The sequence below is a fragment of the Daphnia carinata genome, chromosome 9 (assembly GCF_022539665.2).
Source record: "Daphnia carinata strain CSIRO-1 chromosome 9, CSIRO_AGI_Dcar_HiC_V3, whole genome shotgun sequence".
In the NCBI taxonomy this organism is placed as follows: domain Eukaryota; kingdom Metazoa; phylum Arthropoda; class Branchiopoda; order Diplostraca; family Daphniidae; genus Daphnia; species Daphnia carinata.
The window spans coordinates 6,796,290-6,818,334 of NC_081339.1; the positions used below are offsets into that span (position 1 = coordinate 6,796,290).

The 22,045-nt window shown below is 41.3% G+C and overlaps 7 protein-coding genes and 1 long non-coding RNA gene across 8 annotated transcripts in view; 6 read left to right on the plus strand and 2 right to left on the minus strand.

Moving 5' to 3' along the window:
• The first annotated feature begins 52 nt into the window (after positions 1-52).
• Positions 53-2,579, plus strand: LOC132088345 (nonsense-mediated mRNA decay factor SMG7-like). The gene is made up of 2 exons (XM_059497062.1): positions 53-186; positions 384-2,579. Exons 1-2 carry the CDS (start codon positions 161-163, stop codon positions 2,473-2,475), a joined length of 2,118 nt encoding a protein of 705 aa, XP_059353045.1. The 5' UTR covers positions 53-160; the 3' UTR covers positions 2,476-2,579.
• Positions 67-22,045, plus strand: part of LOC130698017 (ATP-dependent RNA helicase DHX33-like) — a 139,396-nt gene continuing 117,417 nt past the window's right edge. Inside the window, exon 1 of the mRNA XM_059497061.1 lies at positions 67-70. The gene's annotated coding sequence lies outside the window, so the exon portion shown is untranslated. The remainder of the gene's footprint in view (positions 71-22,045) is intronic.
• LOC130697975 (uncharacterized) lies at positions 212-3,986 on the minus strand. The gene is made up of 8 exons (XR_009003088.2): positions 3,846-3,986; positions 2,983-3,770; positions 2,810-2,905; positions 2,575-2,747; positions 2,135-2,464; positions 1,850-2,049; positions 499-1,783; positions 212-420 (listed from the first exon to the last, which is right to left on the minus strand). It is a non-coding gene; the product is annotated as an uncharacterized LOC130697975 (long non-coding RNA).
• Positions 2,662-5,333, plus strand: LOC130697972 (uncharacterized). The gene is made up of 4 exons (XM_057520761.2): positions 2,662-2,908; positions 2,991-3,089; positions 3,292-4,696; positions 4,764-5,333. Exons 1-3 carry the CDS (start codon positions 2,818-2,820, stop codon positions 4,248-4,250), a joined length of 1,149 nt encoding a protein of 382 aa, XP_057376744.1. The 5' UTR covers positions 2,662-2,817; the 3' UTR covers positions 4,251-4,696; positions 4,764-5,333.
• On the minus strand, positions 5,436-7,087 carry LOC130697973 (MIT domain-containing protein 1-like). The gene is made up of 6 exons (XM_057520762.2): positions 6,900-7,087; positions 6,645-6,798; positions 6,521-6,579; positions 6,276-6,452; positions 6,010-6,200; positions 5,436-5,937 (listed from the first exon to the last, which is right to left on the minus strand). The coding sequence occupies exons 2-6, from the start codon at positions 6,787-6,789 to the stop codon at positions 5,772-5,774; spliced, it is 738 nt and encodes a 245-aa protein (XP_057376745.1). The 5' UTR covers positions 6,790-6,798; positions 6,900-7,087; the 3' UTR covers positions 5,436-5,771.
• On the plus strand, positions 8,335-9,162 carry LOC130698012 (uncharacterized). The gene is made up of 3 exons (XM_057520787.2): positions 8,335-8,476; positions 8,538-8,809; positions 8,878-9,162. The coding sequence occupies exons 1-3, from the start codon at positions 8,384-8,386 to the stop codon at positions 9,125-9,127; spliced, it is 615 nt and encodes a 204-aa protein (XP_057376770.1). The 5' UTR covers positions 8,335-8,383; the 3' UTR covers positions 9,128-9,162.
• Positions 9,969-13,094, plus strand: LOC130697955 (uncharacterized). The gene is made up of 12 exons (XM_057520745.2): positions 9,969-10,046; positions 10,109-10,339; positions 10,461-10,673; positions 10,744-10,881; positions 10,938-11,120; positions 11,192-11,305; positions 11,368-11,517; positions 11,674-11,838; positions 11,963-12,055; positions 12,127-12,255; positions 12,322-12,659; positions 12,731-13,094. Exons 2-12 carry the CDS (start codon positions 10,109-10,111, stop codon positions 13,014-13,016), a joined length of 2,040 nt encoding a protein of 679 aa, XP_057376728.1. The 5' UTR covers positions 9,969-10,046; the 3' UTR covers positions 13,017-13,094.
• LOC130697990 (uncharacterized) lies at positions 20,399-21,415 on the plus strand. The gene is made up of 2 exons (XM_057520773.2): positions 20,399-20,898; positions 20,981-21,415. Exons 1-2 carry the CDS (start codon positions 20,399-20,401, stop codon positions 21,372-21,374), a joined length of 894 nt encoding a protein of 297 aa, XP_057376756.1. The 3' UTR covers positions 21,375-21,415.

The following is a 22,045-nucleotide window of genomic DNA, read 5'->3' on the forward strand; positions in this document are numbered from 1 at the left end:
AACACGGAGTGCCATAACTAGATGGCCAACACAAAGCAGACGAATTTGTTGAACTAGGAAGAACCGAAAAGTTTTTAGTGAATGTGCCACTGAGGAAAAAAGTGTTACCCCCGATTATAATTTCGGGTATTGCACAGTATTTAATGCAAGACGTCTTAGAATGAAAACAGTTGAGGAACTATGGAGGTAAGAGCTTTGTTTATGTATTGAAACTAATTCTTCATTTTGGTCTATGGAAACAGTACTATTGTCTTCTTCGAAGAGGCTGTTGCCTTTAAAATTATGCTTTCTAAACTATTTTTAAAGCAAAACTTGTAGTTTTTCACAATATGCTAGCAGTAGGGACATTATTGTGCTCACACATATCTCCTTTGTTGTTGCAGAGAGGCAGGGGACATCAGATCAACTATGCCCGATATCCTTGATGTGACAAATGATTCTCATTCTAGCTTTCTCTATATTTTGCGCAATTTGTACAAAGACATTATGTTGACTAACCTGGACTATGCACTTGACAAAAAAGTTGAACAAGATTTGTGGAATGTGTGTTTCAAAGTTCCCATCTCCGAACTGCAGCCAAAGCAAGGCAAGAAAACTGGCAATCCAATCCTGAAGTTGTTCTTGGAAGGAGCTGCTGGGTTTTACATGTTACTCCTTCAAGAAATATGTGCCCAATGCGACACAAACCCGTCCTTATGTAAGAGAAACGCCCAGCTAGGCATCTTCCATGGTCCATCATACACCCTCCAGCCGAAGAATGAATCAATTCTTTACATTTGTCAACATTGCCTGATCCATTTGGGAGACCTGGCTCGCTACAGAAATTTATTGGGGGAAGCCGAAGGTTACTACAAACAAGCCATCAATGTTGAAGCCTCCAGTGGCCATCCGTACAACCAACTTGCGCTTCTTGTATCGGCTCGTGGAGACATGTTGTCCACCCTTTTCTATTACGTCCGAAGCCTAGCTCTCAAGCATCCATTTCCACCAGCCAGAATCAATCTTGATAAGCTTCTAAAGAAGCTGTCGCTTCAAATGTCAACATACCAAAAGACACGTGGAGGTCGTTTGAGCGCAGAAGAGTTTCTCGTCGCTTTCCTCAAGCTACAAGGACAAATCGGACTTTGTTGCGACCTCGATCAAGCTGAACAGACTGTTAATCTTCTAACACTGACTTGGCCATCACTTGTAGCAACGGAAGCTCTAACTCCAACACAGTTGATTCGCATGTTGACCATCACCATCTATTCCGTTGGTCGATGCACTGGTGCCTCAGCCACCGACGCGCAAAAGAGGTCACTTCAGTTGGCTATCGATGTTGCTTTCTCTGTTTTCAATGCCTGCCTCACAGCGTGCTGTTCCCTGCCTGATGAACAACTACCCAACTCCAGATACTTGTGCGTTATCAAACTTGTTCTCGATTGGTTCTTTGCCCAGCCGGAATTACTCACCAAAATTAAGCGCGGTCATCTCTGGTCATCGACAGCCAAGTTACTTAATCAGCTTCAAATATGTTTTGCTTCTAACGGTTCGTTCACTGTAGAAGATGACGGAAAGCCTCTTCCGGAAGATCTTGACTTATTGGAGTTTGCACCACTTCGCCGCAGTGCCAAATGGCCTTCAACGCAAGTGACGCAAGGAGATGAGAATCGAGTTCGTGCCGCAAGAATCGTTCAGCGAGGGAAGTGGTTAGCCGAACAACAACCTGGCTGTTTGGCATTATCACAGCAAAATGATGGATCTCCTGAATGGCTGTTCACAAGTCTGAGAACGGATGAGTCACCTGTTGATAAAATGATAGAGAACTTGTCAATCGAACCGGTAAAGGAAATCAAAATCTTAGCCAGACCTCCTCAGCGTAACGTGGCGCTTACAGCTATACTCAGACAAAAAGTCGAGGATGATTTGATTCCGCCCCCCACGAAGGAAGACTCCACTAATAAGCAGGTGACATTTCAACATACACTGGCTCCTCCTCTTCCCCCCGTTAAGCAATCTAGCAGCAGCACCCTTTACTCGAGACCATCTTTACCTCCCCGTTTGGAACGTCTTAAGGCCGAGCAAAAAGAACGAGAACAATTGAATAACAATTTTGGAGGAATGTACTCAAGTTTTGGCGCTACAACTGATTTACCAGATTTGTCTATTCCGCCTCCGACGGTCCCACCGCCCGGTTTGGGTTTCCCTCCGCCACCTGCAGCCTGGGCAATGGCTGGCAACCTCCCTCCACCACCGTCTTCTATTGTACCTCCATATAGTTTGTTCAACTCGACAGCTCCGTGGCATCCCGTTCAGTTACCTAGTTTCCCAATCAATAACGTAATCAACCCGAACGAGCAGCAACAGCGGACAATGCAGCATCAGTTAGGTCCTGCTTCTTTGTGGAGTGGTCCTGGTCCTTCTCCCCTTGAACGACTACTAGAGCAGCAAAAAGCGGCGGCAATGAGGGGTGGCTCTTCACCTACTAAAAAATGATATCCATTCCTTAGAAAACAGCCTTTTCTGTGTGCGCTAAATTCTGTGTATGCTTTTTGACACTGTGATCACACTTCGTAAATAACAGAAATTTCTTACCCAAATTCTTGTTTTGTTCAATTATTGATCGATCCCTACCAGATGGCTGGCGCTGCTGTGAAGTTGGGTCTGGTCTAGCAGACAGAACATTGGCGACCAGACACGTAACGATATAACCAAAAGTCAAATTCGGTCTTACGTCGAAATCTGGTTTAACAAGTTTTGGTCCAATCCTGGCATAACGCCATTGAAAACTCGACTCATTTTGCAACTAGTATTAGAACTTGATTTATACCTAAAGCGATGGCGGATCAACCCAATCTGAGTCGAGAAGGGCTCCAGAAACTTGAATTTGTTGGTCGTCAGGGAGATCAACTGGTCTACAAAGGGGCTAGTAAGTAAATTTGTTAGTTTTAAAGTCATTGCTTGTTTAAAGTTTAGTTTGAGTTTTAATAGATTTCTTTGTACTCTTTAAGATCGGAAGGTAATAATGCTGGATGTTCAAACAGTCAACCGGTTGGGAACACCCAGTCGACCAAGGAAAAGAAGCAATCCATCTCGGTATTCTGAAGAAGGTCAGTGTTGACTTGTGAGATTTGCATTCGGTCATGATGTTCACATTATGGTATAGTTAAACAGAACACAAGAACTTCAGTGGTCATTTATGGTATTTTTGCAGAATCAAGTTTTTACTAAAAGCCTTATTGTCTCAGATGATCATGCAATCAAGTGCTTTCAAAGTTAGTTACCTTATTTAGTTTATCTTATTTGCTGCAGATGTTTGGAGTGGAAACCGATCTTCAGACAAGACTCAAGACAAATTAGCCACTGCCAAACTGATAGATATCCTAAAAAACTATCAAGAAAATGGTGAGTTATTCACTAACAAAAAGATGAGAAAAAAAGAAGTGTGGGTTGCAATAGCTTCACAGCTCATGGCTGAAGGTTTCCATTTCCGTAACAAAGAGAGCGCCTGGGAGAAAGTCAGTCAAAAGTGGCGCAACATGGAGCGCACTTATCGGATGCACATACAAAGCATTCGTAACAAAGGGTTAGCTCCAGGTGCGGCAACCATGGAGTTCTTCGATGATCTACACGAACTCCTTGCTGGAAAGTACCACACAGAGTCGATGCTAATATCGGACAGCTCATCAGGTTTCGATTCCGGCCCCCCAAATCAGAACGATGGCGACGATACCCAACAATCTGCAGAGATGACGAATGAAGAGCTTCTTGAATTTTACTACGAGGAGCAGCTACAGCGAGAAGACTCAAATGTGACAACCGAAGTAGGACCGCCTCCTATGGAGGCAGAATTGTGTGATACTTACATCGAAGATGAATTACCGCCATCGCCCACTTTCTCCGACAACAAAGATCTAGTCTTCTCCTCCTCAGATCAGGAAATTAGCATATCACGTGATCCTCACACCGCCGGAGTTAAAGATCCCGTCCTTCGCCTTTTACTGGAAATGAGGGCTCAAGAACGCGCACACTTTCGCGAAGACCGACGTGAACGGCTGAAAATGCAGCGAGATATTTTCGATTTTCACCGTGATTTGGTCCACTTGCTCAATCAACATCATCAAGAACGAATGGAAGTCATGCACAACCTCATCGCAGCCATCGGCGGAGCATCTACTGTCAAACAGACCAACAATGTCATACCCAATGGCGATCATAAAGACGACATTAACTTACCGCGCAGCTCCTCCCGTCACAGCCACCTCTCCTAGAGATCAACGACTCTAGAAAAAAAAAAAAAATGAATTCAGGCAAAGACCAAATAATTAAAGAAAGGCTTCAGTTCTTTCAAGTCTAATATAAACCTTATTTTTTTGTTTGTTGAATTGGACCTCTATATTACTAGATCGTATCGTTACGACCAATACAAATTCCTTTGTTCAGATTCGATCTTTTCCTTTAAAGTTATATTCGACCAGAGCGGATTTTGACCCTGAAATTCGAATCGTTTTATTGGCATATTAGAACTGTCATAAATGATGATACAGCAGAAGTGATATCATTCTTACCTTTTTTCTTGCTGGTCACTGACTGCCTTCTTTCACTAAAGCATCATGTCGTAAACGTTGACGGCCACATTCAAACGGATATAAAAGAGATATGATTCTGTCTGGAATCGTCAGAGCGTTTCTTGTCGTCACTCGAAAACCTCATCGCAGTAAGTTGAATCTTTCTTCCTTCTAAGCAATTTTTCTGTACCAATCTTTACATTGTTCTTTTTCTAGGAAAATGATCAAACTGGCCATTTTACTCGTTTGCGTTGTACACGTTTACGCCAAACTCCAACGTCCAGGTTTCTACATTCCGGCGGAATACAACCAGTATGAAGAACTCAGCCCGTACCACGTTCGTGTTATGCAGCCTCTCCTTCGTCCAGCCAACGGGTTCCCTACGATGGCGACCAATACAATTCGCAATCCTTCCTACCCAACTTTCGTTCGGTTGCCTTCAATGCCCAACAGACGTCAATTCCGGTTTCCGGCAGGTGGCTATTATCTTCTACCAGCCAATGCAGTTGGCAGCAGACATGATTTCCCCATCAACGCGGCGCAGAAGCTCTTCCAACCGATAGCTTTACCATTAACTGTAGGTCCGCAGACACGTCCGTCTATTGTTGCTACTGAAGACGATGGTGAATGCCAAGATGAGTCGCCCGCCATCTCTCCGATCAAAGACGTTTCGCAGATAAACTGATTACAGGACGAAATAGTTTAAGAATAATAATTCATTTGAAATTAACGTGGTTACTTACGGTAAATCGGGCATTGTTGGATATTTGACATGGGGTTGCTCAATCAGCAAAAATACACTTTATTTAAAAACCGAAATCACATTTTGAATTGCCTTGCCGTATCGAAAAGGCTCGTGGGGAAAAATAAGCACTGAGTTTGGTCTCACGAGGTAAACCTTCTTTGTCTTGCCTGCAAATATGCAATTTTAAACATACACAACAAAATTGACTTGATATTAAGAAACCCAGGAAGTTTGTCCTGGCGGTACATGTGTGCCTAAATGGCCGATTCGTTTTCCATGTACACAGGAAACGCGACCGACGAGTCATTGTACTTTTTTGGTTAAAAGAAGACGGCTGGTGCGAAGGATATTTTAAAAAAGAAAGGTCAAAGACCGGTGCCTTCAACCTTGAAGATATCACTTTCATCACTAAAGTCACATTAAGATGAGCCTCTAATAAATCGTTGTTAATGGCTATGAATTGGGCACTTAAGAGTTTATCACTTGTTCGAAACCGATCGAACTTTGCTACTGTGAAAAATGTCAACTGTTGTAGCATGGCATGGCCTCAAGTCATAATCACAGTAGCCAAGGGAGAATTTACCTTCAGGTGGACGGAAATAGTCCAGTCCGCGACCAATCTTTATGATCCAACCATTGTCTAACCTGTGGACGAGATAAATTTGTTTTCAATTCTTTTAGATGTGCAATCATAAAATTTAGAGCAAGACGCAAAACCTGATTTCTCGATCATGGAGAGTGTTTGAATATTCAACTGTGAGCACAACTTTGCGTTTAGCTAAACTTTGCTTCAGTTCATCCAGCATATCTTGTTGATTACCGGATTCTTTTCCCGTCAGTAAAAATATACTTTGCAAGTTTCGGCAACTTCCAACTAAAAGTTCACTAAGTCTTAACAGGTTGTATACCTATAACACAATTCAATTAAATGAAACCATGAAAAATGAGGTGCATAAAACAACGATGTCATTTAGGAAACCAACCTGGTGAGTGCTACGAACGTAAGGATCTTCAATCTCCACTTTTGTGACATATTCATCAAGGAACCTTCCCAGGACTTTTTGATAGCTATGTCCAGTTGAATTGGCACTGATTTCAATCTTCTCGTGGTATTTGCCTGCTTCTTTCTCATTTTCGATATGCTTCTTCAAAAACTCTGCCTAGAAGAAAGGAACAAAAAAAACTGTAGCCCACATGGTATCAAATAACTCTAAGGTAACTAGAATACCCTGCTCATATAACTTTTGGCTCTTTTTCTTAGTTCAGTCCTCCTGTTTTCATCTTGTCCTGTGATAAAATACATAAGAAGAGTGCAGCATGGAAAACATTTTATGAACTTGTTGGATTTATACCATTAGCTTTAATGGCTTCCATCAGCAGTTGCAGGCCTTCCTGATAGTACACCAGAGATTCAGTAAATCTTCTTGCTGTGTCCAGCTCCACAGCCCGTTTCAGGACAGATGCAGCTGCTTTTTCTGCCACTGGGTCTCCCGCCATAATAAAGCCCTAGAAACAAATCAACGCACGGCCGTAAAACTTTCAGAGCGACACGGCAACAAAACATGATCGTAACATTAAAAAAAAAAAAGTACAGGATTTTCAAATACCTGAATGTACTAAAAATAAGCCTTGTAATTTCCCGTCTTTTAATGACCTAAATATTTTCAAGAGGCCGACGAAGATATGGGAAACGTTTTATTACTAAAGCCAGGTTTTCATTCCTCAACGGTAAATTAGTTCAAAATATTTTTCTTTACACATGTGTGTGGTAAAAAACAGGGTCTGATGTATGGCAGTAACTTGTTGTGACAATCTTATTGGCGCACAATGATGCAAGAGCCATCTGGCTATCAGATTTAACACAATAATTTCTGCCGGAAAATAAAATTCCTAGCATGAGTTTGTAATTACGCAAATTATTATATTAATTCATCATATTAATTCATCATATTAATTCATCATATTAAATCATCATATTAAATCATCATATAAATTATTATGAGACTAAGGCTAAAAAAGAACGAAGATACAGTGCATACGGCGAACTGAGCAGACTAAGTTTCTTAGCTTGAAAGTAATTAAACATCGCGTTACGAAGATGTATGGAACGTAGGTGTGGAAGAGAGAAGCACATATTTACTCGTTTATATTTTGCATTTCCGGGTGAATACAAAATATTAACGCTGGGTAAGATCGTGCCCATAAAATGCCTTGCATTTTAAAAAAACATAATGCCAGCGATGACCAGCATTCTCTCTCGCTACTAGCAACACAGGGCGGAGTATTAATAATACCGAAGAAGGTAATAGTTAAATAGATGAATGCAAAAAAGATTAGCATCTGACGGCTCGCATTATTCACTCTTTTTTTCCCACTCGATACGTGATTGCCAGGTGTTGGCTGCACCTCGTCTGACCAGGTCAACACGAAATGCGTCAAAATAACACACCTACCGTACTGTATATCGACGTTAATACATGTATTTAGACGGTCCATACTTCTGTGGCTAAGCAGAATACGAGGAATGAATTATTTTCACAATGCTTAGTCAACAGACCACTCTCTGGGAAACGGTGCACAGTAATTACACCAATGCCCAACTTGGAAAAAAGACGGCCAACTGGAAGCCGTAACAACGGTGACAATGGCAATTAGCACAGTTTCTTGTTTGTTATTATTCCTTGCTGTTCAACGAGGTTAATTGAATCATCAACTTTGGTTCGTCTCCTTCCACTGGCGCAAACGAATGGCAGAGAAAAGTAAACATAGTAAACTAAGGCTTGATGAAAAAATCCCACGACATTATGTCCATCAGTTGTCGGCTCTATGTTTAACGCGGGAGTGTTCCAGCTTTAAATGGCAAAATTCTGAACGTAATTCATTGAGCTGGTTCAATATTGGGTTAACGCTGTTAATCAAATATGGACTTTGCCAAACAAAACCACTAATAGCACTTCAATATTGCAGAGCGATCGACCCAACGGCTGGATTTCCTTCAAAAGTCAGAGTTCACGCACGGGAAATGTTCCATTGAAGATCGGACAGTCCGATCGAGTAGAACTCGTCCAGCCCAAACGAAAAATTAAAAAAAATGTTGCGATCGACTGTCTTCCTTTTGGCACTGATCTCCCTTTGTTCTGGGCAGCCTGGAAGTGCACGTTACAGCTACTTCAATCAATTTCAAGTACGTACTTTCTTTTCTTCTTCTCATTCGTTATTATTCAAATTAACAGTGAAAATTGAAGGCAGGTAAACCTTCACCAGCTTTGGGAAGGTTTTTCTTTCCGTTCAGACCGTACACGCTCCCATTTGGGCCGTTTTACTTGCCGGACTTGATTCCAACGTCCATCATCACGGTGACCCAGGTCGTGCCGACAACTTTCACCAGGACCGTCGATGCTTATTGCATAGACGGAGCGACTTCTGTTTGCTCTGTTCGTCGAAAGAGAGCTGTGCTGGAAGAAGACCAGCTGGTCTACGTCAATGGCCAGCCGTTCCAGCCGTCAGAGGTTTCCAGGTACGAATACATAAACGATAAAGTTGAGCTGAAAATCAATGGCCCGAACGAGCAACTGTTAAACGCAGAATGTTAGCAACGGAAATGCCGATGGACTCGCGCGTTCCAGCAGCGACTGCCTTACTGGATGCTTCGATGACATCACCCGAAGAGACGGCACGTGAAGGTCGTGCGAAACAGGGCCAGTGGTATTTCGCCACCACGACCACTGTTACGATGACAGCTGTCACTGTCGTCAACTCAACCAACGCTGAAATCATTCCAATTTCAATCGCCGGATGCATTCCGGCTTGTTTAACTACTTTAGCGCTATGTTAGAATCGTCGGGCTTTTATATGTCAACATATGTTACGCTGAAAACTAATAAATTATTACAATACACAAGAATGAAACTAATGGAATGATCGTTGTCGTCAATTTTTTAAAATGAAATGTTAAACATGAAACTCACGTCCTCATTTGATGGGGAACGGATGGCCGGATGTCCGAGGTAGGCCGCCTACTTATGCAAATGGAAAATCCCACGATGACGCTGCTGTTGCAACCGACCGAGCTGGACATACATATGCAAAACAATCAAGTCATTGTTCAACCTCTGCATGAGTGAGAGAAGGCCCAAAGACAATAGAAGCTATTAATAGAAGTCTTAATGCATTTTCAAAAGCAGGTTACTTTAAAACACGAAAGAAAAAAAATTTGAACCGAAATGATCGTTCATTAAAAATGTCAGCGTGAATATTCACGTGAAAAATGAAGGAAACAATTGGCGGTTTTAGTGCACACGAGTCTGGTCAACGTTTGATGTTTTAAATAAATCTCTTTTACCTGTTATCTCTTTAGTTGAATAAATATCAATACGTGTAGCGAGATAATTGATTTACCTAGAAACCAAGGTCTTTTTTCAACACACGATTCCGCTCACGTTCAAATAGAGACGTGGTGCCATGTTTGTTCGTTTCAAACATTTCCCCCATATTGCAAGATGGATATTCCGTTGGTTCATCCAGATCAATATTTGAACACGTCTTTTTCTAGTTCAAACAAGTGAGAGTTTTAAAAATCAAAATGTTGGATCATTTACCAACCTTGAAAAGCGAAGAGAGTCCCGACTATATAAACCATCCCTGGAACTCTTTCAACTCATTCAGTGATACCCAGCATCGAAGCAGCTCATTACCATCACAAATTTCAAAAAAGATATTCATCTTTTCTGAATACATCCATTAAAAAAAAAAAAGTACATTTTTCTAATTAAATTAATGTAATTCACCTTTCGTAATCCTTCATTCCAAATCGCAGATGGTGCTGTTTGCTAGTCGCTTCTTGTTCGTCTCACTCTCGCTGATGATCCAGGGCCCAGCCTTCACCGTTGGCCAGCATAACGTTGGGTTCGTTCACCCGATCGCCACGGAGACTTTCCCGCCTGAGAAACATCCGTCTGTTGCTGGAACGGGCCAGCAACAACAGCAGCAGCAGCCAGCGGAAGAAGATCTGACATCTCCACCATCTGAACCTGTTGTCGTTCTACAGGTAAAAAAAGAAAACGTTTTCTCATAAAACGAAAGATAATTTATGATCGGCTAATAAGATGCACCGTTTGTTTTCTTGTGTGTGATGACGTCACGTGACCGACACACGAAACATTCTTTAGCAGGCATCGCCACCGCAGTTCCAAGTGCCGGTTACTTTGCCTTTCGTTATGCAACGTCCGCAGATGAAACCAGCAGTTAAAATACCTCCTTCTTACCTGAGACCCATGATCATGATCGACCCAATTATGCAAGACGATTCTCAACAGCCAATTAGACAGACCAAGCCCTGGTTCCTTCCGGCAGAGGAAGATTTAACATCCGCACCTTCTCCAGTATAAAATGCTAAAATTTTAAAAATACGAAAATCAGTTTAAATGTTTAATGTGGGAAATGATAAAAAAGGGCGTGGCTGTTACTCTACCTTTCCGGAGGAAGCCGACATCTTACCTGAGACCGGCCATAATAGCAGATGAGGAAGGCGCTAAGCCGATGGAAGATGACCAACCAATCCGCTCGACCAAACCCTTTTACTATTTTCCGGTATTAAATCCTTATGAAATTCAAAATCTTCTTCAATTAAAACAATCTTATCTTAGACGGGGAATGTTGCCGTCACTTTACCTTTCGATTTACGTCAAGAAACGAAGAATCCCGGCAAGCCTTCGTCTTATCTCCGTCCAGCTGTAACAGATGCTGATGGTACGAGCCCGCAACAGACACCGGAAGCAGACCAACAAGCGCCAGCCGAAGAGGATTTAACGTCTCCAATTAGAGCACCGGTATAAACATGTTGTGTTACACTTCAAAAGCAGATTTCTTAAAAAAAACAAATACTCGTGTTTGAAACAAGACTGCGATGACCGTACCGTTCGTTGATCAACCGTTCAAAGTGAAGAAGCCGACCAGTTATCTTAGACCTTGGTTCGTCGATGATTCGACCGTCCGTGGAACAAAGCCATCGATGGTAACGTACACCTGAAAATGAAATAAGAGGAAACAGCAAAAATTATTTTGAGTTTACAACAGTCAAAGGCAGTGCAACAAGATGATTCTGACCAGCAGTCGGAGGCTGGTCGTCCTGTTGGACCGTGGACCGTTTATCGTGGAACACCCGTCGTGATGAGACCTAGCTATCAAGCAGTTCGGCCTCTCATTTACGCTGATCGGCCTGTCTTTGTAAGTCCTAGTCAAATTAGAAAAAATGGACCGTTTGTAAATAGCGGATCAACGTCAATTCTCATTTTGAAAATCGGCGGGGGTTGTTTGTCTCATTTGCGGCTCCTCACTGACTTCTGCCTATTGTTTGAATAAAAAAAAAAAAAAAAAAAACAGGTAAAAAATGGCTACTACGATGACGTGGAACAACAACCGGCTGGCGTGTGGCCGTCTGGCCCGCTAATTGCCACCATTTTGCCGGCTCAGGTTCAGCAACCGTTAAAACCGATGAAGCAATTGAGACCGTGGATAGTTCAGGACTACTACAATCATCAGCCACAGGTTGAAACAGTTTAAATGATATCAAACCTGTTCTGTGTGCGTGTGGATTGATCCCCAGATGAAAAATACATGAATTGCGAGCCATGGCTTGTTTGCTTCTTTTCATTTTTTTTTTTTTTTACAGACAACACGGAACACAGTGAATGAAGAGCAGCCCGTCAGACAAACGAAACCTTGGTTTGTTCCAGTAGTCAGTCAACAGCCCATCCGCCTAATGGTAATGATAACAAGACAAATGATTATTATTATTATTATATAAAAAAAAACACTTGTCGCTCATTTACACAGTCTGAGAATGTACCAACTCGTTATCAGCTGGTTAAGCCACTGATTGCTCTGCCCGAAGAAGTATACTATCATGGCCCAATCAAACAACAAAGACCCTGGACATCCGCAGTGCCTAGCATTGAGCCCTCGGTTAGTTAAAGAACAATAAAAAGTAGAAGCTTTACTTTTGAAAACAACTGGCCACTGTTTGTGCAGATTGCAGGTACTGGACAAGCAGAGGCTCGTGTCCCGTTCCTGGGCAACTGGGCGAACGGTACGCCGGGCAAGACGCACATCGTCGGTAACAACACGTTAGTCTACACGAAACAGAATTTCTTGCAAACTGGAACGTCCACCGTTTACACGTCGACCGTGTTCACGGCTACGACCACCATCGTCAACGCCTATTGTTTCAAATCCTCCGGTGTAAACCTCGTAGCTCCATCACCTTGGTGCTCCTTCCGCAGGAAACGATCCGCCACCATGGAAGAAGAGGAACAATCCGCCATTTTGTCAATGGAAGGCAAAACCATTCAACCATCACAAGTTCAAAAGTGAGCAAAAACAAACATTTCCTTTTTAAAACATTCAAGAATTTTCAATTGAATTTGATGTAATCATTTAGGATTTTGATGACAGTGATGCCTTCGTTATCGGATTGCAATAAAGAGGCCAGTGTTCCGCTTGCTAGTTCCATGGTGGTACCTTCCATAGCGGACAACGTACGATCGAATAAGGTGGAAGGTCGTTTCCTTAATGTAGTCGCGACGGGAAGACCCACAACCACCGTGACAGTGACGGGTCTAACGGTCGTGAGTGAGATCGCAATCACCGACACAACGTCCGTGACGTTCTTGGGTGGGGGATGCGTACCCCGTTGTCTGCAGAACTTGCCAACTTGCGCAGTTTGAAACCAGCCGACATTGTTCCAGGATAATGTAACATTCAATCTCCCACGTAAAGCGAATATTCGTATTTAAACACTAAATGAATTCAAACAATTTTCGAAATGATGTGACATGCTAAATACATAAAGACAATGAGACTTAATCGATTCGTATACGAAAGAAGTTGAGCTGTTTTTGAAAATTGTGTTAACACGTACATTGGCAGACATGTTTTTTTTTTTTTTTTTTGCCGGCCCCCAAAAAAAAGCGGCCGGGCAGCTGTTCCAAACTGACGATATGCAGCCGTTCGAACTCACAGCTGAATAACCCGAAAGAAAGGCCCAGCGTACGTTGTATAACGATAAAAAAACAAATATGTCAGAGTTCTTACAGCTAAAACGTCATCCATATGTTTCTTCTTGCGGCTTTCTTGTCTATTTCTTTTCTTTTTTTTCGAAACCTTCTGTCTTCATGGAAAACAAAACAAAAGGAAGATGGAGGGACGTACAAAACCCGTGTGATTTTTGTTTTTCCAGCAACGAAACTATCCCGCGTGTTTTTTTTTTTGTTCTAAACAAGTTGACCGCAAAATTATGTTTTTATTAGTCAAACGTAGATAGACGGACAGACTAACATTTTTTCTTTTTTTTTTCTAGGGCCCGTCATAAAAATAAATCCCATCCGTTTGTTTTACATTTTTTCAAACTAAAAACTTTGGCTGTAGATAACCCGCAACGTTCACCAAAAGATATGATGATATATAGTTTAGTGAATGTTCCAGATTATACTCGTCTAGATGAAATTCGACATGTTTGCAATCTGTTTTTTTTTCTTTTCGGCTAACAACTAACTATTTTCGGGTACACATTTTCCGGTCCGCGATCCGCATCGAATTTCAAATTTACCGCCAAAAGAAATTTTCAAAGCATCTCTCTCCCATGTTTTTTGTTATCTCATATCGTTTGACAGAATCCATCAATAAAATTGTTTTTAAAAACAGAAAATCCAAACCTCTGGAACGAATCCACGCAATTCCAAACCTGTTTTTTTTCTCCCCTAAAACAAAGTGAATGTATACCAACAAATTGCAAAAATAGCCTTGTCTGTAATCCTTCACTCGCGGAAGAATCGATATTTAAAGTTGAACTAGAATCGTTTAGAAAAAAAAAATCGACTTCTTTTGTATTTAGGTAAGCGGAAGAAGGCACGAATAACCCATCTGTTGTTTGAAAAAAAAAAAAAAAGAGTCCGTGTCGGGACTATTGGACCACCTCCGACGTGAGTTCAAGTTGCTCATTAAATGGGCGGACGCATACAACAGGAATTTTTTCAACAAAAAAAAAAAAAACGTATCTATTCTGGGATTCTTTTTACTTGTTGCAAAAACATCTGGCGCTAAAATAAAAACAAAATTTTTTTTTTTTTCGTTTCTAAAGAACAAAAAAAATCCCATTTTTCTTGCGTTTGCATAGAGAATAATGAACCGCTCTACTCACGTAGGCTTACACAACGTCTTTCGAAAGGTAACAATCTTGGGCCAAATCTAACATCGCTAACACGTACAGAAACGTTAAGTCATCGGAGAATTGAATAATCATACGGTACCATTCAGCTGAAGGTAGCGTGTAATTAAAGGCTTGTTAGTACATCAACAGGCCTCGAATTCCACAGATTATATCAGTCCATCTTTTCTTGTATGTTGTGCAGCATCAACACGTCATCGCTGTACAACTGGCTTATTTTTTTTACTCTAATTTCAACAAATACGCCACGATTAGATTAAGGCAGAGCGTAGGAACATCACTCACAATGATTTCTACAGACAGTGGCCTGAAGAACAGCTGACACATTGTTATATTAAAGAAAAAGAAAATCATTTTTCAGAATAATGCGACCGTCAAACTCCGTTCAAGTGCCTTATCTCGTTAAATGAGACTAACTCGCTCTAGCGGAGCGAATCATTCGTCTTTTGGCGCACATGTCAGACGATATCTCATACGTATACAGTGCATGTACAACGATAACACATTTTTATGGATTTAAAAATCCCGATGCGCACGCAATTTGTTTTCTCGAATTATACACGGTCATTTGGGGCGTCCGTTTTCTCTATGATTCGGACGAGTAAAGAACATACATTTTTCTTAGCGCGTATGCACGGGAGGGATTTACATAAAGCGAAGAGGATCGTAACTCGAGATATCGCACGAATTTTCTTTATTTTACTTCTGGTCGGCAACGACAAAAACCGTTGTGTGAAAAATAGAATTCCTCATTTCGCGGCCTATTATTTCGTGTAATATCGTTTTCTAGGGATCTTCTTTAATGGCCGCCATGCTGTTGCTGCTGCATAAGCAAATGTTTACGACGTACTACGGAAGCGTCCTGATGTATTGTATTTTAATTAGAATGGCAGAGATGTGGCGATAAAAAAAAAAAAAATTCTTTGACGACCTACCCCCTCCCTGCCCTATGCAATTGTAATGGCATTAAAAAGTGGGTTCTTGTTCTACATCAACGTCATCATTTGTGTACCGAATTTCATTTACATATTTTGCTGGTTGATGAATAACGTTTGCAAAAGATTCCCCGTGTGACGTGACTTTAACCATAGGGATAATGCAGTTTACAGTTACTAGTCCGTTTACTGAAATTGTTCCAGAACAAGAAAATTCAAAAATGGGAAACGTTTTTGGCTTTTAATGAAAATGGCAATAAATTTCAGTAACAGAAAATTCCAATAACTGCCGTGCATGAAACGATGCGAATTATTCATCAACCAACAAAGAAGTTTGAAAGTTTGGAAATTCGTGAAAAAAGTTCGTCCCACAAAATTCGTTTGTACCCAACAAACCTCTCCCCCCAGCCCCTTGTAAAAAGGACACGCGCAATAGCATGCAAATTAGAACTGGCGGTCATCTCGGACGAACGAACTGCGGATAAGGGACAATTCGTTTCATTAGGAAATGATGTAACACAAAAGAAAAGCTACGACACTATTCCAGGCTATTTATTTTTTTATATCCACCGTTAAAAATGTCGTGAATTTCTTTCACGTTCTTAATTGGGCAAACCATTCCCGTAGAGATTCCCCTCCCCCCTTTTTTTTTGGTCTCCTGTATACCCACTGCGATGTATTGGACTTGTCAACAAGCTCGCCGAAAGAAAAAGACTCGTGTACAACATGAAAGCGGCAGCATCGTTCACGCAGGGACGTCTCGGGCCATTAACGCGCATAATTCAGACGGGAATTCCGAGACGCCGCCGAGATGCAGGTAAAAGACAAAAGTGGGTTAAAACTGACTCCAAAGTACAAGAGGAGAAGGACAGCAAAAGACGAACAGTAGTAAAACGCAATGATCACTCCGTGTAACAAGAGATAGAAAGCAAAATGTGTAAGATGTCTCGGTCACGCTCCCGTGAACGATTTGAATCGATTAGTCAACTCGGCTGCTGTTGGCCGTGGCTGAAAGATAAAAATGGGATCCGTCACAATTGAAAAATCCCCCCCCCCCCCCAGAAAAAAATAGGATTTTTTGGGTGGAACAGATGCTGCGTTATTAGACATCATTTAAAACAATGACATTTCCATTTCCAATTTTTTGCTTCATTTTGTCTCAGAACTGAAACGCACGTTACGTGCTGGCGTTTTGCATCTTTTAAAAACAAATTTGCATTTTTTAAAAACAAAACAATTGTTAAGATGCGTTCATTTCACACCGACTTTTAAAGGATGACCCGTTGCAATGCAAATTTGTTTTTAGTTGCGACGCTCGGAGACGCTCTCCATGAAAAACTACCTGACGCTCGTACGTAGTGGGAAATCACGCTCGTTAAAAGAGGAATGCCGACTGTTGGTAGGGGATTTATTTTTTTTTTAATATCTTGATCATCTAAACGCTCGAAATGAGGCAACCAATCTTTTCTTTTTCGGCATATCAAAAGCCAGAGCTGCGAAAAAAGAGGACTGCACAGACGCCGATTAAGAATTTTGCTGTCCACTCGCTACCCCATAGCAGAAAAAAACCGCATAAATTCAAAGTTTAGGAATGCCGGGAAAAAAGAAAAAACATTTAAAGCGAACGAAAAGACTTGATGATACATTGCGAGCTATAATTCACGAACAAACAAAACAAAAAAAAAGATGAACGACTAAATAAAATATTACGTTTTACTGTAGCCCCGACCGCTATTGGTTAGTGGATAAAGAGCGTTCATTAGCGTGAACAGGCCAAACCGCGCCCTTCAACGCCTAACTCTGTTCGCAGCGTTGCTTCTTTTTTAGCGACCTGAGAAATTGCATTTTTCAATAGCCTGCCCCCGGTTTGAATCGATAAGCAAATTATAGTTTTCCTGGTATGAAGCCGAAATGAAGTATCTAAAAATAAAGATCCGAAAGAAAACTATCGACGATGGAATTGAAAATATAGAAAGGGAAGTGTTTTGCGTGCTTAAACAATTCACGAGCAGCTGCACATCAAGGATCGTTCACAAACAAATACTTAAATAGATGCCAATTATGCATGCAGACGAGTTTTGATTTTAAATTGTTTTCAGTGCCTTTGCCCTACGTCCTAACACAAGTATAATATTCAATAGCTGGAGGCTCTTGCATCAGTAAAAAACGGCTGGAAACGTTCGACTCACGAACCAAACAAAAAAATCAACGTGTAAACGCACTGAAAAATCATGTCCGACAAGATCGTATCTTTTCAAAAACAGCAAAAGATTAGACTCAATAAAAAGATAAACATCCCACACATTTTCTTTTTCTTTTAGAACGTTTGAATTGCAACCTTGGTTCGTTCATACTAACTTGTACTCTAACAGAAGGACGAAAAATAAAGGGAGCAAATTGATTGTTTTGATGAAAGACTTACCGGGAACGATAATAACACTAATCAGCAGTTAAAACAATAACAACATTTTTTTGGTCACGCTTTTCTCACGATTTTTGGTGTCCAGTTATGCTAATAAAAAACAAAGGAGGAACGGACTAATTCTAACTGCCTAGTCGTATCTTGTCCGTCAGCTGTTTCAAGCATCAACTCCGTTTTGAAAAATGTACATAAAAAAACGAAAAAAAGGGCTTCGTCCACAATATGTTAAATACCAGAGGTTTAAACAAAGCATTTCCACGACACGAAAAAATGATACGATCAAACATTGAAAACGTTGCCACGATAACAAATTGAATTTCAACACAACACCGAATAAATGAATTTAAAATGATCTTACATATAGTTGGATGTTAGAGGCACTCCAGAACGGGACGGAATCGACTAGTTGCACTGAACGTCTCGTGCCCTACTGTTTCAGATTAAGAACAAAAATTGGGCACTTTCGAATTTTATGCAAATTACTTTCCAAAAAAAAAAGGTTACCATTCCCCTCGTTCCTTATTGTTCTAGAACAAAAGGACCTTGAACGCATTCGAATATCTACCCCCCACCCCCAAAACTGATCTTTCGCCTCGGAGGTGGAGATCGCATCGATCCACCCCCCCGCCAAAACTGATCTTTTGTCTCGGAGGTGGAGATCGCAAATGACTCATCAAACGCAAAAGATGCAAACATCTGTGCATGAGAAATGAACCCCCTGTCAAACTAAATACAAAGAGTTTGTCGAACAAAAAAATGATCCCCCTTCCCCCGCTCACATGACACGGTCACGTTTAGACACATCCTTACACGATGTTGAAATCCATAAGAGAAACACTGAACGCCTTTTGTTCTCTCTTCATTAAACACCTCGTCCTCTAAAACTAGGGCCGCCATATTTTTTTACACCCCAAATCCACGTGTATGATCCCATTAGGAATGACTCACTCCAGGTAGCACCATTTTTAATAATTACGAACGAGGCCTCATTCAAATGAGGTCGTTTCCGTTGTCAACGTTTCGTTTGCCGAAGAAAAAACAAATCAGAGATGAGTGAATGGATATTTTTTTGCATCCACATTAATGCCAATGATGGACAGCTGCGATTGCGTATGACTGGTGGCTATTGTATTGCAGCCAAAACATTCGCCATTTGAATGATGGAAGTCTTGAATGTCAGGCATGTTTTAACATGAGCAATGCAATCAGCAATTGCAGCGGGCCGACATTGTTGGTCAAGATTTGCACTAAAACAAATGCCGATGATGTTCTATTCGAGTTCAAAAAGCTTTCCTACATTTTCTTCTTGTCCCAAATAAAATGTTTAAAGAAATCGCCATTTCGAAATACACAACGCCCAACATTTGCAATCGCCAATGATTGATTATAAGAAAATTGCGTATTTATAGCAAAAGGGTTTGCCGTTTATAAGAATCGACGCAATCAGAAATTTAAAAAAGAAGTGGCGTGAAACAAAATAATAGCCTTGTCGCGTGAATCATCATTTCACGTCGTATAGGCGCTGTTCGGAGTGGTGTCACGGTGGCCATGCGCAACACAACCGGCCCGATAATACGTTAGAGAGGTGAAACATTTGAATACCCGATTATTATGATGGGGCTAGCGAACGGAGACGCCATGAACGGAGTTCTTTCGGTAGGGGGAAGGGTGATGAAAAGAAGAGGTAGAGATATGTGTTTTTTGCCTATAAAAATGATGACGTAATTGCCGACTGTGTGTCACAAGAATTATTTGATACACACGCAGTATCCTTTATAAAAAGCTATTCCGCTTTGGGCTATGGATGAGTTAAAATTATCGAAAGGCTTATGAACCGTGGGAATGTTATTGATTGTTCTTAACGTGAACCAATAGAATCCGATGCTTTCAATCTTTCAAAATGTCAACGTTAATGAAACGAATGAAACTCGATTATTATTGTTTGAAGTCAAGTTACAAGATAAACATTCACACCATCACACAGCGAATCCCCAAACCACAAGAGTCTTTGAACTCGGCAATTTACAAGAAGAAAAAGAAAATCCCAAACCTTTTTCTTCTTTTGTCGCATTCATTTAGTCTCCGCCTCCATCGGAATAAGCCACGACCATCATCGGGCCAGCAGAGTGACGGACAAAAAAAAAAAAAAAGAACAGCTTGTATTTTTCTTTTTGCTACATTGCACAAAGCGGGTGCTGCGGAGACGCCCCCGTCTAACTTCTCCGTGCCGGCCTTGCGAAGAAGTGCATGAACCACTATATAAATGCTCAGCTTGGATGCAGTCAGCCTGGTCATTCGCTAAGTCAGCGTCGTTCGTTCAACAACTCTTTATTTTGAAACTCAAACTTTTGTGTTTTGTTTTCTTTTGTGTTGTACTTCAATCAAACGCGATGATGAAATGCCGCCTGATCTCCTGATCGACTACCATCGTTCCGTACTTAGATCGCTAGTGTTACCAGTGCGAACTCACCAGTGCTCCATCACTGCTGATTGACATCAAATTTTAAATTAAATTAACAACTAAAAATGAAAATTATTGTGGTTTTGTTTATGGTGATGCTGTGCGTAGGGCCTTCGTTGTGCGTTTGGGGCAAACTCAAATCGAAATCGACAGACACTACGAACACACCGACGTTGGAACGGATGGGCGCTGAGCGTCGCGTCGGCAAGCCAGTAGAAGACAAAGATTACGACGCAGATGAAGGTGCCGGTTCGATTGAATTGGACGGCATCGAATCGACCATCATCAACGGCACTGACCAGGAGGAGCGCTTCTACAACAAGTTCCCACTTCACGTTTTCATGAAGAAGAAACGGCCGTTCGTCAGCTTCTCCACCGTCACGCAGACGTCCACCGTGATCGCCTTGATCACGTCATCGACCGTAGGTCTTTGCGCGAAGTTGGTCAACGTCACAGGTCCATGTCGGTTACGCAGAGGCCTGTGGGAGGAAGATCCGATCGTCTTATCATTCGAAGACGACATGGACTCGATCGACGAGGCCCTTTCGCCCAGCAAAATTTTCAGGTAGGATCCACATTTGCATATGGTTTATGGGTTTTTATTTAAATTCATTTTGGGCCGTCGATGATAAAAACACAAAAATTAGTATCGAAACAACGGCGATGCCGGAAGACGTTTCACGGAGCGATGTCGATGCAAACACTAATCGGAACAAGAGGATATCCGTTCGTTCGGGAGCGCTGATCCAATCGTCGAAAGACGATGGCGAATCGAGGGACGATGACGATGGTAACGAAGGTCGTTTCGGCTTCTTCGGATTGAAGAAGAAATTCAAAAAGAAAATCAAATTCATCACGGTGATCACGACGACGGTCGTGACGTCTACCAGCACGTCGACCTCCTACTTCACCAAGAGCACCAAAACGTTCTTCATCCAACTGTGCACTCCGTCGCCGTTTCCCTTCGTCATATGCAACGGCCGGAAGAAGCGACAGGCCGAGCTGGAAGAGCTGAGCAGGGCCAGCAATCAAAATTCTTGAAGGCGATGAAGGGACTTGCACGACACGAATTATGGAATATTTTTTTTTTTTTTAAATCGCAAATTTTTATGCGATGTTAATTTAAGTCCTTGTTCATATTTATTTATTTTGGATCCGGAATGGATGGGGCTGGACCTGATTCGTTCCCCTGCGTCTGTAATGAGCTTTAAGACAAGATCTATCGGGATTTTCTCAAAGGAGCTTCTTATTATTTAAAAAAATCAAGAAGAATTGATTTGAATTTAATTTATTTCATTTCAAAATTTATTTATTCATTTCTTATCCTACCGACATTTTAAAAAATTTCATTTCCCTCCCTTTTTTTATTTTAAACATTGAAAACGAAAACATTCAGAGACCAAAGTGCTGTGATGAAAACAACTAACCAATAACAATCAATAAAAATAAACTCAATCATCTTACATTCTTATACATATATTATACTATCTAGCTAGGCTATTAAATGGTTGATAGGGCTCGCATTCCGGCAAGGCGGAAACGATATCGAGACAAAGTCCAAAAACAGCTGTTTGTTTATTTTGCTTTATTTATTTTAACAGCAGCAGTTCAACTGTAAAAAAATCTGATCGTTCCATTTGTCTTGAAACAACTTAGCGCACTTGACATGTGTAACGATCGCGGTTGCCCGTTTAGTGTTATACTATATACAC

Bases quoted from the DNA above. Each gene is read 5' to 3' on its own strand.
- LOC130697955 (XM_057520745.2), top strand. From the start codon at position 10,109: ATGGTGCTGTTTGCTAGTCGCTTCTTGTTCGTCTCACTCTCGCTGATG. The intron at 11,306-11,367 runs GTAACGTACACC...AGTTTACAACAG, and splicing joins GTGGAACAAAGCCATCGATG to TCAAAGGCAGTGCAACAAGA. The intron at 11,518-11,673 runs GTAAGTCCTAGT...AAAAAAAAACAG, and splicing joins ACGCTGATCGGCCTGTCTTT to GTAAAAAATGGCTACTACGA.
- LOC130698012 (XM_057520787.2), top strand. From the start codon at position 8,384: ATGTTGCGATCGACTGTCTTCCTTTTGGCACTGATCTCCCTTTGTTCT. The intron at 8,477-8,537 runs GTACGTACTTTC...TGAAAATTGAAG, and splicing joins GCTACTTCAATCAATTTCAA to GCAGGTAAACCTTCACCAGC. The intron at 8,810-8,877 runs GTACGAATACAT...TGTTAAACGCAG, and splicing joins CAGCCGTCAGAGGTTTCCAG to AATGTTAGCAACGGAAATGC.
- LOC130697990 (XM_057520773.2), top strand. From the start codon at position 20,399: ATGAAAATTATTGTGGTTTTGTTTATGGTGATGCTGTGCGTAGGGCCT. The intron at 20,899-20,980 runs GTAGGATCCACA...CACAAAAATTAG, and splicing joins TCGCCCAGCAAAATTTTCAG to TATCGAAACAACGGCGATGC.
- LOC130697972 (XM_057520761.2), top strand. From the start codon at position 2,818: ATGGCGGATCAACCCAATCTGAGTCGAGAAGGGCTCCAGAAACTTGAA. The intron at 2,909-2,990 runs GTAAGTAAATTT...GTACTCTTTAAG, and splicing joins ACTGGTCTACAAAGGGGCTA to ATCGGAAGGTAATAATGCTG. The intron at 3,090-3,291 runs GTCAGTGTTGAC...TATTTGCTGCAG, and splicing joins ATCTCGGTATTCTGAAGAAG to ATGTTTGGAGTGGAAACCGA.
- LOC132088345 (XM_059497062.1), top strand. From the start codon at position 161: ATGAAAACAGTTGAGGAACTATGGAG. The intron at 187-383 runs GTAAGAGCTTTG...TTGTTGTTGCAG, and splicing joins ACAGTTGAGGAACTATGGAG to AGAGGCAGGGGACATCAGAT.
- LOC130697973 (XM_057520762.2), bottom strand. From the start codon at position 6,789: ATGGCGGGAGACCCAGTGGCAGAAAAAGCAGCTGCATCTGTCCTGAAA. The intron at 6,453-6,520 runs GTATTCTAGTTA...CCTTTCTTCTAG, and splicing joins CCAAAAGTTATATGAGCAGG to GCAGAGTTTTTGAAGAAGCA. The intron at 5,938-6,009 runs GTTTTGCGTCTT...TCTCGTCCACAG, and splicing joins CTCCATGATCGAGAAATCAG to GTTAGACAATGGTTGGATCA.